Below are 19,508 nucleotides of genomic sequence, written 5' to 3'. Positions count from 1 at the left end.
TTTAAGCAAGAATATTTGTCCACCTCTATCCCCTTTCTCTATGAAAAAAAATTTTTTTTCCCTCCCACCTCTAAAAGTGCTAAGATGAAAATTTATGTTTTCCAGGTAGGGCTTTATTTGCTCATTTGTACAAAAAGCTAAAATTTATCCACACTGCCTTTACTTAAAAAAGAATAGTAAAAACTTTTTGAGTAAAGCTTTTAACTACTTACAGGTAAAGCTGGATAAGCAGTCTCATTTCCTTCTTCAATTTCATAAAAAGTAATGGTTTCTTCCACACCCCTGGGTATGGGTCCATTCTCTGGGGCAAAGCTATACTGGCATTCCTTATTCATACAATGCATCTGGCGGTGACTACGTCTAAAGGAACTTAAGCAGTTTGGAGAATGAAAGGGGAAAAAATGATAAAATATGGTAGTAACTTCTAATTTCTAAGTTAACAGTCAAGCAGCTTAATGTTGACACTTTTAAAAAATTTAGTCCATATATCTGTTGTTCAGCAATGAAGCCAGATGTATCCATTTTCTGATTTTCAACACTTAAAATTCACAAAATTCACTTACCGAGATCTATAGAAGTTATCATAGCTCTGGCAGCATCTTTTACCTGGGCCAGAGTAAAAATCAACTTTAGGGCCCACCATGTTGTGCCTGTTTATAAAGGGAAAGGAAAACAGAACTCTTTATTCACTAGTGCTTGAGCAGGCAGTTTTTATAGTTAAATAGAATTAACACATCTTTCTGAAAACATCCACATAGAAAGAGCTTTGCTCTCCTCATTACTGGCATTAGGCCTATTCATTATTAATGGATACAGTGCCATACACATGGCACTCATCTTAATGACATTCTTTTAGCATCTCTTCAGCTACTCCATATTTCCTTAGACTGTGAGAATATGAATCGTCCATTAAATTCATTTGATAAGAATTTAAATACACATAAGTTTTATCCTCTATTTCTTTCTATAGGCAGAAATTATAACAGCAATCTAAACCATTAAGATATTTCTAAATCCTACTGTAATCCTATCCAGGAATTATTTCCAATATCAAAACAGAGATGTACATTAAGTCAGTTAAGCCTTACCTGGGCATCCCATATCCCCGACTTTGTGTCTGAGATGAATGGTGAGGATGAAAATGTTCATTAGCCATAACATTGCCAGTTGTCTGTGAATAGTGCATTGGAGGGTCATGCCCATAATGCATACTATGCTGAAGCCTGGGTGGGAGGAAGGGGTCTCCCCTGCTGTAAGCCATCGTCATATATTTTTTTTCTCTAACTTTCTTGAACATCTTCTTCAGCTATTTCATGTCCATCTCTGATATAACTTTCAGGCAAACAAAGAAGTAGCAAATAAGCTTCAAAACCAAAGCAAAAGATTCAGTGTCTCCCCACCACTCCCACAAATGCTGAAAATGCTCAGATGTTTTTCTTAGGAACAAACCAAATAAATACAAAGAGAGAATTTTTGTATTTTTTCAGGATGTACTAGATCTTCCATTTGGAAGGGCAAAATCAATAGGTAATTCTGTATTAATGGACACTTCAGCACTATCTTTAGAATAGACAGCTCTGGTCATCAAAATGTAGTCAGTCATCCAAGTCACCTACAGTACTATTATGCAAGAAATTATGCCTGTTAATAGAGAAATCTTTTCCTTCAAGTTTTAGAATCTAAAATCAACTCCAGTATAAGTTTACATAAAGTACCTTAAAACAGTGGTTCTCTGACAGGGACAATTTTGCCACTCCCCAACTTGGGGCACACGTGGCAACGTCTGGAGACATTTTGGTTGTCACAACTGGGGGAAGAATGCTACTGGCATCTAGTGGATAGAAGCCAGGGACGCTGCTACTCTTTCTACAATACACAGGACAGCTTCCCATAAAGTATTATCCATTCCCAAATGTTAATAGAACCAAAGTTGAGAGCTTCTACCCTGGAACGACACTGATGTATATATAACCTTTTAAAAAAAGTACAATGTAGGGCACACGAAAGGGAGAATAATAAAAACCTTCAGTATACAAACCCATTTCTGGGACATAGCTCCCAGAAATTTTCTGGTAACCTCTTCCTTTCCGACTGGGGACAGCATTCCAGGCAGGAACAGGTGTCACTTGAGTAACCGGTTTTAAGTTAGCCAGTGGAACAACATGCCTTAAAGTTAAAGATATCACCATGAAGCCACTGCAACACAGGCTGAATTCCCATTTGATATACATACTCCACCCCTCCTGCTTCATTTTCAAGTGTATTCTACTCAAGCTTGCTGATATTAGCTTCCCTGGCGATGTTTTCTTTTCTTTTCAGAAAACCCAAATGCAGTTTGTACAATTTCACAGCTGTTTGTAGTATAAATCATGTTCCCTAGGAACATGTCCCCTCTCCAAGGAGGATTATATTTTCCCCACCACACTGACTTTAAGCTTGGATATGTAAGCCACTTTGGCCAATAAAATGTGAGCAGATGCTTTAAGAACCAGCACATGGTTTGTCTTGTTCTCATTTTTCCCATGCCTGTCAATCTGGGTCCCTTTTGCTGATCCACTATGTACATGATAAATGAGCAAGAAATGACTTTACTGTTTTCAGCTGTTAAGATTTTTTTTTTTAAGGTAGTAGAACCTAGTTTAATGGTTCTCAAAGTAGACTAACAGCATTAGTATCACTTGGAAACTGACAAATTCAAATTCTTGGGCCCAACCACAGACTTACTGAATTAGAAATTAAGGGGACGGAGCTCATCAATTTTTGCTTTAACATGCTCTCCAGGCAATTCAGGGACATATTAAAAGTTTGAGAACGACTAGACTAGCATATCTTGGAATTGGCAAAGGCTCAGTTAGCAAACCAGCTTTCTAATTAGTATGAACAGTGTTTACCAGAATTCTGTTGTACTTAATACTTCTAATAAGTTGGCTAGTGCCTAGGATAGGTACATTCTGAGAAATGTGATAAGGCATTTCATCACAGTGAAAATATCAGAGTGCACTAACAGAAACCTACATGGTACAGTCTACTACACACCTAAACTCTTTGGTATATATTGTTCCAAGGCTACAAACCTGTACAGCATTTTACCTTACCGAATACTGTAGACAACTGTAACACAATGGTATTTGTGTATCTAAACATATCTAAACACAAAAAAGGTACAGTAAAATATGGTATAAAAGATAAAATATGGTACACCTATAGGGCACTTATCATGAATGAAGCTTGCAGGACTGGAAGCTGCTCTGGGTGAGTCAGTGAGTGAGTGATGAGTGAATGTGAAGGCCTAGGATATGACTGTACATTACTGTAGACTTTATAAACACTGTCCTACAAGCCCTCCCCCTGCTTCCTTCTGACAGGGTAAGAAAGGCAACATTGAAGTTGTCAATGCTTCTCCATGAACTCTGTGGGCTGGATTGATAGGCAATATTCAGGAGAAACTGGTTGGGTAAGGTGTAAATCACCACAATACTGACTGGCAGGGAGTGAAAGGTGGCCTGAGGATCAGTAGGAATAAGAAATCAAGATGGAGAGATAAAGAAACATAGTGATGTCATGGCAGTGTGGTATTGGCTAGTGCATGTTGCAACAGTGGTCAGATTAAGAAATTTAAAAAAGAGGGAGGTGTTTAACATGGAGAAGGTGTAGAACTGGGGTCTCGATAGTTAGACTTTGGAAATTTGTTTTTGGTTCCATTAACCTTGTCTGGCACAAAGGGTTCTTTCTGGCATTAAACTGAAGAAATAAAACTTACCTATGCTTTACATAATTTCATCCTGAACATATTTTTTAAAGTAGAGGGACAGGCTGGCTCCACACTATCACAGAAAGCTTTTACTGAAGTGGCAGTGGCACTTAATACTTGTTACGGCAGTTCCTGTGGACCCGTGTCCTTATACAGAATCTTAGGTCCTCGGGAAAGAATTTACAGCAATGTACTCTGAAATACCTGAAGCGACACCCTAGTCCTACTATCATGATGCCACCTGTGTGACTGTGAGCAATTCACTCACACTTTCTGAATCACAGTACCTTTATCTCTAAAATGGTGCAAAAAAAAAAAAAAAAAATCCACCTGAATCACACATATCCTTCCATCTCTTATAAGAAATTCAGCTCTATTATAATCTTATGGGACAATTCAAGATGTCATCTTAGGCCAATACCATATATAACTTTGGTTCTCTTACTAGCAACCTGGTAATTCTCAATTTAATATTACAAAAAGGCATCAGGAGCCACAGATTTTAATTTAACACGTTATAATATTCTTACTTTTCTGCCAATTCTTCAATGAAGACTGTTACTGAATTGTTCTCATTTCCAACTTCCTGAATATGAGCATTATAATACCTTCCACCTGATTCCAAGCGAACCTGAAAGAAGGAAAGAGTCGGTAAGAATACATCTAGTCTCAAGTCCATTGGCAGATGAGGCTTCTACCAAACAAAAATACCACTTATCCCCAAATGGAGTTCAGTGCCTACTTTTTACAGGAGTTGATAATCAACACTGCCAGTCTGGTTCAACGGAGGCGGTACATGCTAAAGAACCTAACATCTAAATCACAAAAGTCTAATTAAAACTTAACACAAACATTAAAAAATCTAGCATTTTATAAACTAATTTTGTTAAATTTGTATTAATGATGAAAACTATAATCTTGGACAAACAAAATGCTGATTCTTTAAAAGAAGCAACTAACCTGACACTTGTCTCCCAAATAATACTGTCTCCCAGCATACTCCATGTATTCCGATTTCTGAAGTTCTATTGAGAGAAAATGAAGCATCAAGCTCAACTGAACTGGTTCATTTCTTATTCTACATTATTTAATTTTCTAATTTACTTTTACCTCAGTGTCTTTACAATGTTGCCAGTATAAGCTAAAATATTGGTGGGGGGGGGGGGGGGACTAAAAGGCCATTTCTACTTTTTTTTTTTTGGTCAATTTAAGGAAACCTGCAAGTATAGTTTTGTGCTACAAAACACAAAGTGGAAATTAGGAGCCTGTAATCTTAAAAGTTGGTCAAACGCTTATTATAATAAAATTTAAATGTAACACACCTCAATAAAGAGAAAAAAGTTACACAGCTTCTTCAAAGCAGCTTATTATTTGAAACAACTTACTGTGTTCCACTAGGTCTTAACCTCATTCTATAGTGTAAACTATACCTAGGTTCACAAGGTTCAAGGAGTTGAATAAAAAACATTAATGGCTGCCTCTAAGACAGAATTTTAAGGCCTACTTTGATCAACTTTGTTATCTAATAAAAGAAAGGTAAACAATTACCTAGTTCAACAGTTGGCAAACTTTCTCTATTAAGAGCCAGAAAGTAAATGTTTCGAGCTTCATGGGCCATTAGAGACTGTTGCAACTACCCAACTATCATAAAATTTTATTTATGGACAATATAATTCCACATAATTTTTATTGTTCACATAATATACTGCTCAATGTTTTCTGCCAATCAAAAAATATAAGAACTATCCTTAGCTCACAGACCATATAAAAACAGGTGGCAGGTCAGATTTGGTCCACAGGCCATAGTCTACCAACAACCGACCTAATTATCAATGAGGGCAGTCTTAACCTTTTAAATTTATTTCCAGTTACTACAAGTTTCTGGTACTCTTAGTTATCTAAAAGATGTCTCCACACAATCTTTGCAAAGTTGAAGTCCCTGATAAACATGAGACTCTAAAAGATCCCTCCCACTTCTAAACCTATTTGTTTCCTCCTTTGGATTTAAATCATGTATCAAGGCAAAAAGTACCTGGCTGTTTTTTATAACAGCACATTGAAAACATCTATTAAAAACCATTTGCAAAATTATTTTCCCGGATCTGTCAGGATTCGAAAGTATCCTGCTGATATTTCATTACCTTTTCTGCTGTCCAACCAAACATCAAATTCTACATTACGATAGATTTCTGGATCCAGAGCTTTGAGCACCTTATATGGGAAGAGCATCTTTGATGGATTTTCTGGAGACTAAAACAAAAATAATCATGCTACAAACTCATCATCCTTAGCTTAAATCTTCCTTAAGTTTCTTCTTAAGGGAAAAAAACACAAAACTGTATTCCTCCCTTTCCTTATTTAAATAATAAATGTCACAATAAATTTTACTGTGTATTTTAAAAATCAGGAGATTCAAGAAGCAATATGCAAATAATCTAAAAGGTATTTGGATGGTAGAAGGGAAATATTGTCTAAAGCAGCCAACAACTCATGACATATCTTATATAAATCGACAGACCACAGACCAGGATTAAAGATTCAGTCAGAGCTATTCAACAAGTCTCATCTTGATATGCAAAGAGATGCAAGTGTTTCTATACCCTAAAATCACCTGGAAAAATCTGAAAAGTTTACTTCATTCTGGTCAAAATCTGTTAAAATTTTCAAAGGAATTATGTTTTGCTTCTACTTTCCTAGAATTCCACATTATTCAATAATGTTCCCAAATTACCAGCACTTGGGGCATACAGAAAAGATTGTTGTAATAGTTTTTGCCCTATATTTAGTTAGCCTCAAACTGAACGTCTGCTTAATTTTAGGCCTATACGGATGGTAAAATTTCTGTTTCTCCATCCAGGATTATTACCTATTTTCTTTGAGTAGAATAGGGATAGGCATTATATTCTTTAATGACAAAAACAAATTTCAGTATCAAAAGATTGATTACAAACTATCTATTGAGTTTGTAATATTATTTTAACTAGAAAACATCAGCTTCTGAAATTTCTCAGTTGTCTGCTTTGAAAAAAATCTACAATTCCATAAGAATAAAAATTGAGAGAACATTAAGCACACATTTTACCTTTTCAGATTAAGACTTCTACAAAGGAAATATCAATGCCCTTCCCCACCCGCATATAACTAGAATGGACCATCTGACCTTAACCAGTTTAAGTTATAATGTTGCAAACCAAGATTATGAAAAGTCTTTGCCCTAGAAAATTTCAAACCTTTGCTTCTTCTGTTCCTTGATTGCACCCCTCTGGTATAATTTCATCATTGCAGCAAACATCCCACTCTTCCGTCCTAATTGAAAAGATTTAGAACAAAGAGCTTTATTATAAATGCAGAAGCTACGGAAGTCTTAAGTCTATTCTACCATCTAGTGGTAAAGTAGCTCAGTTCTAAAACTGAGGCACTTTTCACCCCAACATTTACATGTATGCTTCCTTTGTATTAAGTATTTGTTATGCTATACTTAACAGATTACCTGCTATATTCAATAACTCCTGTGGGGACACAATATTAAGATGGTCCCTATGATCCCCACCCTCCTAGTGTTCACACCCTATGTGAGTCCCCTTCTAAGTTTGCTTCTAGTATATCATTACATAAGGATGTAGAGCCTGTCTTGGTCTCTCTCCTTTGTTGACTAAAAGGAAGCAAGCAGCCATATCCACCAACCCCATGTGGCAAGGAGCTTAATGCTGCCAAGAACTATGTGAGTGGGGAGGTAGATCCTTCTCCCAAACCTCCAGGTGAGAACTCAATCCTGGCCAACATTCTCACTGCAGTCTTTTGAGATCCTAAGCAAAAGATCCAGCTAAGCTGTGCCCAGATTCTTAATCCACATTAACTGTGGGATATGTGTATTGTTTGGAAGCTGCCAAGTTTGTGGTAATATTGTTACGTAGCAATAGATAATACACCGTCTTCCTAATACTACTGTTTCCTTAAGCCTGAGTCCTTAGACAATCAGTAAAGAATAAACAACTTTTACCAGGATATATGGTTGATGCTCCCTTCATCCCCAAATAGTTTTTTTTAAAAAAAAAAAGGCAGCACTTCTACTACCAAAAATTTTTTTCACAACATTAAACATCCAAGAAATAGAACTACAAGACGAAAAAGACAAGGTGGGACCTGATTGGCATCAAGTCTATCTGAATTTCCAGATAGAACTAAGAATCAGGAAGAAATATTATCTCAAATACAAAGTTTTTGACTAAAGCTGTTCAATAATAGCTGCTTCCTCAGAGGCTACCATCTACACTCCTAGTAAGTACGAAAGGCAGACACACAAAAGCTCCTAAAGCTCCCCTTAACTTGAGAGACTTTTCTACTAGCTAGATGTGTGCCAAGTAACCACTCTGAACCTCAACTACCATCTACAAAATGAAGGTCTTGATTTAGAATCAGTTTTTTCTCAAAGTGTGGTCAAAGGCCCACCTAAGTCAGAACAGTTAAGTGTACTTGTTTAAAAAGCAAATTCCTGGCCTCATTCTGACCTGAAATTTTGCGAAGATAGGCACAAGAATCTGCCTTTCTAACAAGCACTCTAAGTAATTCATATACAACAAAAGTTTAAGGATCACAGGATCAAAGTTCTGAAGTCTCTCCTCACAGTAAAATTTTATTTATATATATATATATATATAAAAAAAACTGATTCTGACCTGAACTGAACTCCAAAGCCTGAGCATCTCACAATACAACATATTCTTTGGGTAAAATTTGTCTTCTGCCATTAAAAAAATGTATATTCCTACACATACGTGTGTGTGTGTGAGGTGTGTGCGCGCACGCGCAATTTAAGTCATAAAAGCTTGCCAGTCCCTTCCGCTTTCAAATGCTGATGCACAGAAACATAATGATCATGTAGTTGATGTAAGCTTTCCTTTTATTACCTATCCTGAGTTGAACTCTTGTAGTCAACACGGGTATCCTCACTGCCAGTGATAGCATTGTTTCTGTTCTTCTTGGAACCACTTCGAAACAATCGAACTGCAGCTTTCAACTCTTCATCATCCACAACAAACACATCTTTATAGAGAATTTCATACAACACAGCTAAAGAAAAAAATGGTCAAAACTCCAACTGTCAAAATAAGGTATTTTTTTTATAACAATGTGAAAATAGCCATAACCCAGTATATGATTCAATAGGTACCAACAAAGTTTTAAAAGAGGTATTTATGGCAGGTCTTTCAATTTGAAGACTGGCAACAAATCACACCGAAACATTTATAAAGCCTTCACATACCCTGACAAACAGCTGCACTTGACTGAAATCGTTTTGAGTACACTGAATCATAATGACCATTACTTGAATAGCACAGTACAATCTGAAGAAAAAAAATAGAACAATTACGTGAATGTTACAGATCTTAAAACCATGATATATAAAATTTAGTTGCATATCAGAAATTAATAACTAAAGGAATTTGTTTTTTAAAGATTTTAGATTCTACATATAGCTGATATCATACAGTATTTATCTTTCTGACTTATTTCACTTAGCATAATGTGTCAATTTTATCTCAATAAAGCTGAGAAAAAAGTGATTCTTAAAATCTAAATGACTGTAAGAGAAAGTCTAACAGAAGTCAAAAGACCCAGCTTAACTTCTAAAAATGACTGGACACATTAAGGTCAGATGCCCAAATACCCCAAACTCAAGACCATGGGAGGAGGGACTTCAATTTACTCAAAATGTTATCCACTGTACTGAATAGCAATATATCAACATACTATATGGAAGCTAAAAAATGAGTTAATTTCTTAGCTGATTCCTTTATCTCTAGTTTTTTCAAACCACCATTCAAAGGCCATGAATTATATCAGTAAAATGCTCCCTGGCTATATGTGATAAAATTTGTTTAAATGACTGTTCCAAATCCTTTTTAAGTTTTTGTTCAAAAACCCTTGCTGTCTGTAAAGGACGTAATCCATCCCTAGTGATGAAATATATATATACTTCATTTTGAAGCCATCTCTGGTATCAGCAACATTGGGTACCAAAGATGATTCTCTATGAGCTATGGAAGGATGCTGCCATAGAGCTTCCTTGGCAGAAAATTATCCTCTAAACACCCTTTTTTCCTATCTTCCTACACTACCCTGGGCTAACTTCTACCAATAATCAAGTTCTCTGATACCAGGTCTATTTTTCTACTGTACCTTTTTTTTGAAATCACAATTTCAACTAAAACAGTATAATCCATTTCAAAGTATTGAGGGCAAGTGTCAAGCTAAGGTTTACTCACTGAAAAATTTAAGTTAAGAAGTTTTACCCACTCCAAGGGGTACCTGCATTTCGGGCATTTATTAATCCCAAAGAACAGTGAGTGGATTTTGAACAGGGAAGCCCTTGTACTTTAAACTAGAACTGGTAACTCCAACTAAGAAAGGTTGATAACTGAAGGAAGTTGTTAATAACTAGTTAAAGGAACCCAGCTAACCAGAACTGAATAATAAATAAGAAAATAGAGTTGACCATACAATTTCTTTATACAAGTGGCAAGAAGTTCTGTTTTGACTGGAAGAGGCAAAACTAGGCATGATGGCTTTTATATTCCTGGTAGTATCCCAATGTAAAATAATAATTCTTGCATATATTGTTGGTGCTGTGTTTGTTGGGGCTGTGCAAATGGGATGTAATGGCAGTAAACTGGTGAAAAAATAAGGTAGGTCTATATTATTGATGAGGATAGATATCTAAAAAGAACAAGTAACAGATTAAGTATGAATGAGCCCATCTACATTAAAATAATAAATGCAAAGAAAATGAAACAGAAGGATAGCCACTATGAAGCACCTGATATTAAAAGACATGAATAGAGACTTGAGTATTCTTTCTAGATAGAGGAAACGGGCTGAGTCAAGATGGCTAGCTTCCAGAAGCATTTACTCTGACAATAAGTAACTGTAAAATGTGGAGTTAAGTCAACATAGAAGGTGAAAAAGTACCAAGGTGAACACTGGGCACTTATTTCTTTGAAAATGTGCTCTAAAATATATTTTATGGAAGGCTCATTAATATCGTTCACAGCTTTAAATAGCTATTTTTGAAAACAAAGAATTGAAATGTAAATCTTAAGACTTTATGAAGTGAGATGCAGCAACTAAGTTTTAAGCAAAGCAAGGTGTCACACAGAAGTACCCTGCTGCCACCTTGCTTTTCCATACTTGAATTTCAATACTCACTTTATGTATTCCCAAACCTGACATATATAACACTATCCTGTGCATGCAAATACCCAATTGCTAATAAGTATGTATTAGCTCTGTATACTTATATGTGATATTTATACATGATATTCTCATGGTTGCACACTCAAAATGTCTTTTTTTTGTATTCTCATGGTTCCTAATCAGTGATGTTTTCCCATTTATTAGCTCAATATCTCTCAGATACACAAGACACATTTGAAAATGGAGCTGTATAATTTGTAGGAACTAGGAGGTGAGTATATGAATGTTCGCTATACACATCTTTTACCATTTTTCTTTATGAAAATTTTAAGAATAAAATGGGGAAAAAACTGAACTGCAGGTTCAAAAAGTCCTGGTAAAGATCAAAATGAAATGTCTAAATCTCAACTCAGGCAAAGCTGCATACAATTGGTAAAACAAAAGCTAATATTCCTCCCTCTTCCTCAAACAATTCTATTATACCTTTAAAAACTTTTGAGTGTTTAGGAGCAATTGAACTGATATGGATGCTGACTGTAAAATTCTTTCAGCATTTTGGTATGTTTGAAAATTTTCACAATAAAATACTGAGGAAAAGCTTCAACTATTCTGTACAATAAAAAGCCAAATTCTCGGCATGGCCTACTACACCGCTCATTGTGTAACTCTAGCCTATCTTTTCCGCACTGCCCTCCCCCACACCCAACTAACTTAAGTCCCAAAGGGTCTCTAGCTTCCAGGCTTTTGCCTATTATAGTGTTTCCTCTGAGCAGAATGCCCTTCATACTTGTTGGACTCATCGTTTGATATTCCACTTAAATGTGACTACCACCATGAAATTTTCTAAACCCCCTCAAAGAGTTGAGTGAAGGGCTTTTTCTTCCAAGCTCTTTGCACATACTTCTATTATAAAATTTATCACTTAGCTGTAATCAACTACTTACATGTTTGTCTTCATAGCCCCTTGAGCCCTTAGAGGGCAAGGATTTTGTTGCATCCTTTTTGGTATCCCCAAAGTCCAGTAAAGTGCCTGGTACATTACAGGTGCTTAATGTTTGCTTAACAAATTAGATGATAGTACCACTGGTAAAACAATTGATGTGCCCCAATTTATACTTTTCTAAGTTATCTCGTGCATCCTACTTGGTCTTCTCTATTCCTAATGCCACTTGCCTAGTTCAGGTCTTTTGTCTAGATTACTCTAACAGCCTAACAGTGCTCCTCCAGTGTCGTCTTGTTTTACCATTGTAGAAATGTTGCTTGAATTATGCTCCAGTGTGAAACAAAATTTACTAAAGTCAAATATTGTGGAGTCTATGTTCACCAATCAAATAATCAGGATAAAAGGCTTTTCTTAAAACTTTTTGGAAGAAAAAGTGTATGCTGAAGAACAATTTGTTTACCTGCCAGGAGTTCTCAACCTCCTACTATTTTCCATGCACCTTACCAGGCAGTAGTAGCACAGTGTTCCTGCCCTCAAGAAACATTCAGACTAATTGAGAGAAACAGACATGAAAACAAACACAATGTGATAAATGCTATAAGTACTTGTGTGAAGGTAGGGGAACACCAAAGAAAGAAATAACTCCATGGGAGTTGGGAAAATTTCAAAGGAATTGACACATTTAAGATAGAAAGGAAAGAAAAAAAAAATATGAAAGCCGGACTATCTGGAAGCCTGGTATACTAAGGTTGGAGGAAAATGAAGGTAGAAAGGGTTCAGACCCTAGGGCACTGAATGACTAGTTTCAGAGTTTAAACCTTATCTTCTAGTAAATGAGGAGCCAATTAGGGTTTTCAATTACAGAGGAGTGACAGGACCAAGTCTGTTCAGAAGGGTAGCTAACAACACTGATGATGACTGGAGAGGAAAATACTGGTGTCAGAAAAGCTTGGCATTTAGACTGTGCTTATTTTTCATTAATTATTTTAAAAAGATGATTTCTTAATATCCTGGTAAACCAGCAGCATCATTAAATTTCTTTTATTAGCAAACATTTATTCACTCATCTTCTTACCTTGTCTTTATAGCCATTATCTGTGACACAAGTTGGAGGCTTTCCAGGATAGCGATAAAGAACGAAATCCCGACTACGTGAGTAGAAGAGTGGGTGAGAACAATTTAGTATAGGCAAGATAGTCATAAGTATTTGTGCTTTTAAACTGCTGACCTTATACATGTAAAATAATCCAAATATTTGAAGCTAGATAATGTTAATTTTAGGTAGACAAGCTAACTGCCCTTAAAGTCCTATGGATTTTTTCAAATGTACATTAATTTAGGGGAAAAGGGAGTAAAGTAGATTACCAATTGTATTTAAAGCAAGGGCTGGCAATTTTTTCTTGGTTAAAAAACAAATAATAAACATTTCAGCTTTTGCAGGCCACATGCTTTATTCAACTTTGACTTTGTGGTATGAAAGCAGCCACAGACAATGCATAAACAAATGTACCTATGTGCCAATAAAACTTTATTTATAGACACTGAAATTTGAATTACATATAATTTTCACATGCCATGAAACATTATCCTTCTTTTGATCTTTTAACCATTTAAAAACTTTTAAAAACCATTCGTAGCTTAAGGGCCATACAAAAACAGACAGTGGGCCAATTTAAAGCTAGCCTCTGATTTAAAAGCAACATGCCCAATGCCTCCTCTATACTACCTCTTGCTGGATTTAGTGAGAAAAGAGCAGACTGACTGAAAGACACTAACTTCCTTGATCAAGTCCCAACAAGAAAGTTCTGATTCTACCAAGGTATATATGCCATCTCACCATCCTCAGAATTGTGTACTGCATCTTACAGAGAACCTTGTTCTCAAATGAACAAGATTCCCACTTGCATCTAACCTATATTATATAGCTGTTTTTCAAAACCCTACAGCTTTCATAAATGCTACTTTTGTAGTTTTAACGACCAAAACACAACTTCCAAAGCATTAGAGCAGTGTTACTCAAATTTTCCATTATTGCTTCCCTGAAAAGCCTCTTTAGATGTCTTAATTTCCTTATGAAATTGTAATACCACAGATATACTATATATCTGTATATATATTGTGACCCTTTGAAGGACCACAAACCATTGTAATAGCTAATATTTTTTGTCCTCAAGAAACAATTTCTACGCTCTTGGAAGCAATCCTGCCCCGTTAGGATGCATGCAAAAGAGGCACAAAAGTTAAACAAAATTCTAAGATATTCTGATTTTCTATAGGAATAACATCAGCAATCTCTTAAAGTCCTTTATTCTTCCATTCAAACAGAAATGCTAGAGGTTTTCCACCTAAAAATTACACCAACTGACTTAGCTTAGATCTCTTCATTCTACATATCAATACATCACATCTCAAATTTTCCCAGTCTTAAAGGGGCTTTAATAGAAACCATGTGAGCACACACTTAAAAAAAAAAAAAGTTCAACTTACTTGTAAATTAGAGAAAGAGCTCTTATTTCCAGCTGGCCAGCACTTTCCTAAACACAAATAGTGCATAAAGGTTTTTTTAAAACATTGTGTACCTAAGAAGGTACAAGTTTTTACAAGTTTAATTGTTTTTTTAGATGCTTAGCACTGTTTTAGATGAATTTATAGAACACAAATATAATTTGCTTTGAGGCTTGGGATATTGTGATACTCATTAACATAAACTTATTCTGAAAAAAAAAAGGGGGGCTCAAAGAGACCTTAGCCATTAAATATCAAGGACAGTTAATATGCGAGATTTAAAAGGCACTAAGATGAAATTGGCGTAAAACTATAAAGTAACAGGGTATTTAGTACATGTGTTTTAAGCCCAGAACTATGGAATTAATTTAATCATAAAAACTTTTTAAATGTGTCTATGAATCTTATTCCCACATAAGAGAAAGATAACTACAAACCAGAATTGTTTAATAAAAAAAAAGACCTCGCAGTAGCATCCATTACTATCCCCTCCCCCATTAAAATGAAAAGGCTTAGGCTTGTCCTGTTCTCAGTGTACTTTCATTGGGTCTACAGATGATAAAATTGTTAAACACATAATTCTCAATATTCAACATAAAACAACTGCCAGCCTCTCAACTTTTGCAAGAACGATTTGATTCAACACAGCTGGCTATTTAAAAAAACAGACTGGCTCTAGCTGAAGCGACACGACTGAGTGATTATTTTTAGGTTATTATCCAAACACTTTGAGAAAATTAAACCCCCATAGTTGATCTTACCTTGGGATTTCCCAACCGTTCCAGGTATTTCTCAAAAGATCCCTCCACATACTTCAAAAATAAAACAAACTTGACTTAACCAAAAATATAGCATTACTGAAATCTGATTATATTTTGCAATATTACCTTCCAATGGGTTTTTGTTCAGGTCAACAATTATGGCATTAACTTACTACTTTGCACAGCACACCTCAAGAAGATTTGCACATACACAAAAGTTATGGGTGGAGAAAAACTGGACTATAAAAGTATATCAGGAACTGGTCCTGGCTTATCCACACACACACCAATGCATTTCCTCAAATGCTATACTTATCAGTTTCTTTTGAAATGCCAAAATAAGTAACGACAATTTTCATAACTCGATCAAGCCCAAGGATTTCAAATCTGATAAGACATGCATTTACAAAATTAAGGAACTTTAAAGGGAATTTCATAAGGTTCAAAAAAGCCCTGGGCACAAGGAAACTCTTTGGGGTGATGGAAGTATTATATATAAATCTTGATTGCAGTGACAGCTGCATGACGGTAAATTATTGCCAAACTAAAATACTAAACTTAAAATGGCGAGTTTTACTACATGTAAAATATATCTCAATAAAAATAAATTTGATTAAATTCAGAGATTAGTTCCACACATATATATCACTAAAATTTTTAATTAAATATCACTTTCAATTTTTAATTTTTCTCAATCCTTTTTTAAACAGCTTTTTGAGATATAACTGACATACAATAAACTGCATGTATTTAAAAGGCACAAACTAAGTTTCGACATATGTATGCACCCATGAAACCATCAGGACAATCATCGATAGTGAACATATCCATCACCCCCACAAGTTTCCTTGTGCTCCCTCATAACTCCACTGATCCCCAAGCAACCACTGATCTGCTTTAGTCACTACAAATTGGTTTGCATTTTCTAGAGTTTTATATAAAGAAAATCATATGGCATGTACTTTTTGGGGGGAATCTGGCTTCTTTCACTCAGCAAAATTATTTTGAGATTCATCCCTACAGTTTTAAATTGTTATACACCTATCTTTGTTACACAAAATGTGGTCCGTAAACAGTAAGCAGCTCTCAGGAGTCTGTTAGCAATGCAGAAATCAAGAAATCGTGGGCCCCAGCTCAGACCTACTAAATCAGAATCTGTATTTTAACAAGATCTCCAGGTGATTTGTATACACAAAAATACTTGAGATGCACTGCTTTACACCATGGTCTTGCATCTGAAGTAATTCATATGAACAATCCTTTCCCCAGGTGTGGTAAAGACTGTGATTAACTTCAAGGTAATAAGCTTAAAAGTCAAGAAGCTTTCGCATAGTTTTAAAATTTACTGAAATCTGTTGAGAAAATTAAGAGTAAACCTCCAACAACAAATACCCGTAACATACAATCAGAAGAAAACAAGTACTGGAAGGACTAGGAGTATAATAAAACAAATAACAGCCACATGAAAGGGCACACTTCACATATCAGGCCTTGATAAAACTTCATTTCATTAACAAGTATTCAAATCCTTCAACGTACAGAAAGATGCCTTCTAAAAGTTTTTTTTAAAGTCAGTCATTAGTGGCAGCGTTCCAATTACCAGCCTGTCACATGAAAAGATGGATGTTTAGGATTAATTTGTTTCCTTACAATTAAGTTTTACAAGATTCTTCAGATTGACTGGCTAGGATCATTGTGCACAGAATTAAGCCAGAGAAGGAGTTCCCATTTCTACATATTTTAAAATATACATTTAAAAATATTAAGCATAGCCAAACTTTTCATGAATTATGATTAACTGTTCAAGAAAACAGTTGTACAGATAACAAAAAAAGTCAAAGTTTAACTTTAGGGTTTTGGTGGGGATTTAGATATGGGAGGGGCAAAGGAAGTGGGGAGAATATAGAATACAAAACAATCTTAATTGTGAGAGGAGGTCCAGAAGTGTGCTAGCTGAAAATTAAATACTTGCTGTGACAGATTACATAATATACTTTTCATATGTAGGTGCTTAAAATTCATTTCCCATCTGCTACATATTCTGACAACTCTCCCTTGATGTATGCAGTCTACTTACAGACTCAAAAGTTTGTTGATTTTCTCTCATATATGAGACACAAGCCTTCCTGATTTCCAAATGATGGACCTGGCTGCAAAACAACTAAAAAGAGAAAGACCAACTCACTGTCAGCAGTCATTTGAAACAGGAGCTTCTGGTTTATTAAATTTATTGGGATATCATTGGTTAATAATAGTTTCAAGTGTACAGTTCAATAACACATCATATGTATATTGAATTATGTGTTCACCACCCAAAGTTAAATATCCTCCCGTCACCATATATTTGACCCCCTTTACCCTTATCTACCTCCCCCCTCTCCATCCTCCCCCTGGTAACCACTAAACTTTTTTTTTGTCCACGTCCATGAGTCTATCATGTTCATTTGTTGCTTTGTTTTATATCCCACATGAGTGAAACAGAAACTTCTAAATTAAGACTATGAACTGGACATTTAAAAGTCCTCCTTATTCAGAACATATATAAGAAATTGGTAAATTAAATCCAATCTTGATATTACTAAAATCTGTTTCCGTCATCTTTAGTGAGATTAGGGAGATATTTCTGTCAAGCTCCCCCTTTTCTAGTCCTTATGGCTACAGTCTGCATATTTTTCCTCAGGCACAAAATTTAGAGGGAGCAGAGGCTGCTTATAAAGGATTAAATACATTTCAAATTTTCTTTAACCCCATTATCTTCTCTTACATTCCAAAGCAGCATTTAGAAAAAAGCTAGCAAAGGCATAATATATTTAGACTAATCAGCAAAGCTAATAAGTAGCAGCCAAGCCTGGATGTTTATACCAGGAAAGAAAGGGAAAAAAAGGACTTTTTTGTTTTGTTTTGGTGGGCTACAGGGCTCCTAGCTACAGTGCCATGCCACATCACAAAATGAAACCATAATATAAGGAAGACATATTTGCTTTCCTTTTACCTGCTCCGAAATAGCCCGAAAGAGGCAAGAGGCATCCTTGGCAGTCAGCTTTCGAAACAGCCCTAAGCTGCCTAAATATTCATCCATTGTTGCCTCATTCAAAGACTTCTGGCCGGAGTACTTTTTCCATCCTTTATGCATTTTGTGCACGGAGGGTGGAGGTGGAGAGGGGAAGAAAGGAACACTAGTGTACCAAGAAGGAAAAAAGCAGGGTGCAGGTAGAAATGGGTAGCAGTGACAAGGGCTTGCTTATGCAGGTATCCGGAAAGCAGCCCAGAATCTAGGCATGAGAAGGCAGTTGGAGTCAGCGCTGCAGAATCTTGGCACTTCTCAGGAGCAGAAGCAAAGGGCTGGCTTACCCAGAACAAGTTGAGGTCCTGTGAAAAGAAGAGGAAGAGCCGATGCTCCTAGGAATAGAGAACTCGACTTGAGAAGGAGACATGGGAGGGAGAAGGTAACTTGCAGAGCTACCTTGTTGGGGAAGAGTGGGATTAACCCACTCAGCCCAAGACTGAGAGAAGTACGCACAAGCAGCTGAGCTTTGGGACCAAAAGGAAGCTGAGTTTACAGCTTAACTCAGGGCAACTGCTGCACGAGACTGCAATGAGGCCCAGGTGTATATAATGCAGCCTAGCCCACATTACATTGCTTTATTTTCTCTGCCAAATTTTCAACTACAATCTCTGACCAAGTTCCCTGTTCTCTTCATAGTTTCGTAGGGATGAAAGGGGAAAAAATCTGAACCTAATTAACTAGTAAGCTTTTGTATTAAGAATATCTTTAAAAACAAAGAAAGGGGGCACCCTTGATATACAGGAGCAGAGGTCACAGTTCAAGCAAAGTAAAGTGCCAAAGCAGTTATCTGAATATTTCAGGTATGGGGTTTAAATCATCTTCTCATTTAGCTCTCCTAGATAAAAATAACCCTTTGCTAAGATCAAAGAAACTAAATCCATTAGCTATGCTAGAAAGCAGTGATACAATTCATGACTAACATCTCCAAACTATTGTATAGCATTAACAAAAAATAAAAGCAAAAATTGTTTAAAAAAAAATAAAATAAAAATTTAAATTGAAGCAGCATTAAAGGATTATCTTGCCCACAAACTTTCTAATATGCTACATTTAAATCCTGTGGCACAGTATTGGAGGCACTGGACATGAGAGGTGTGTTTCAATGTATTAGGGCACTTTCTGGAAATAACTACTTTTGGATTCTCAGAAAACCAAAGTAAAACGTGATATGGACCAAAGTAAGGTTCAAAAAAAGGACTAGTCATTTGTATTACTTGAGTCCACTGTCAAGTGTCTTGTTTTTATTTAAATGCCAAATCCAGTTCCTTTCTTATTTTCTAAATGTTA

The 19,508-nt window shown here is 35.9% G+C and overlaps 1 protein-coding gene across 1 annotated transcript in view; it reads right to left on the bottom strand.

Moving 5' to 3' along the window:
• Positions 1-19,508, bottom strand: part of ALG13 (ALG13, UDP-N-acetylglucosaminyltransferase subunit) — a 64,707-nt gene that overhangs the window by 26,875 nt on the left and 18,324 nt on the right. Inside the window, 17 exon segments of the mRNA XM_025050560.1 lie at positions 213-369; positions 564-650; positions 1,089-1,332; positions 2,039-2,166; positions 4,282-4,382; positions 4,712-4,776; positions 5,893-6,001; positions 6,982-7,057; positions 8,659-8,821; positions 9,015-9,096; positions 12,964-13,036; positions 14,376-14,422; positions 15,155-15,205; positions 17,232-17,315; positions 18,147-18,350; positions 18,352-18,369; positions 18,371-18,523. Coding sequence (XP_024906328.1) covers positions 213-369; positions 564-650; positions 1,089-1,332; positions 2,039-2,166; positions 4,282-4,382; positions 4,712-4,776; positions 5,893-6,001; positions 6,982-7,057; positions 8,659-8,821; positions 9,015-9,096; positions 12,964-13,036; positions 14,376-14,422; positions 15,155-15,205; positions 17,232-17,315; positions 18,147-18,350; positions 18,352-18,369; positions 18,371-18,523 — 1,842 coding nt within the window.

Source organism: Pteropus alecto, unplaced genomic scaffold (assembly GCF_000325575.1).
Source record: "Pteropus alecto unplaced genomic scaffold, ASM32557v1 scaffold107, whole genome shotgun sequence".
NCBI lineage: Eukaryota > Metazoa > Chordata > Mammalia > Chiroptera > Pteropodidae > Pteropus > Pteropus alecto.
Note: the sequence above shows the minus strand (reverse complement) of the source record. Positions and strands in the feature narration are given on the sequence as shown.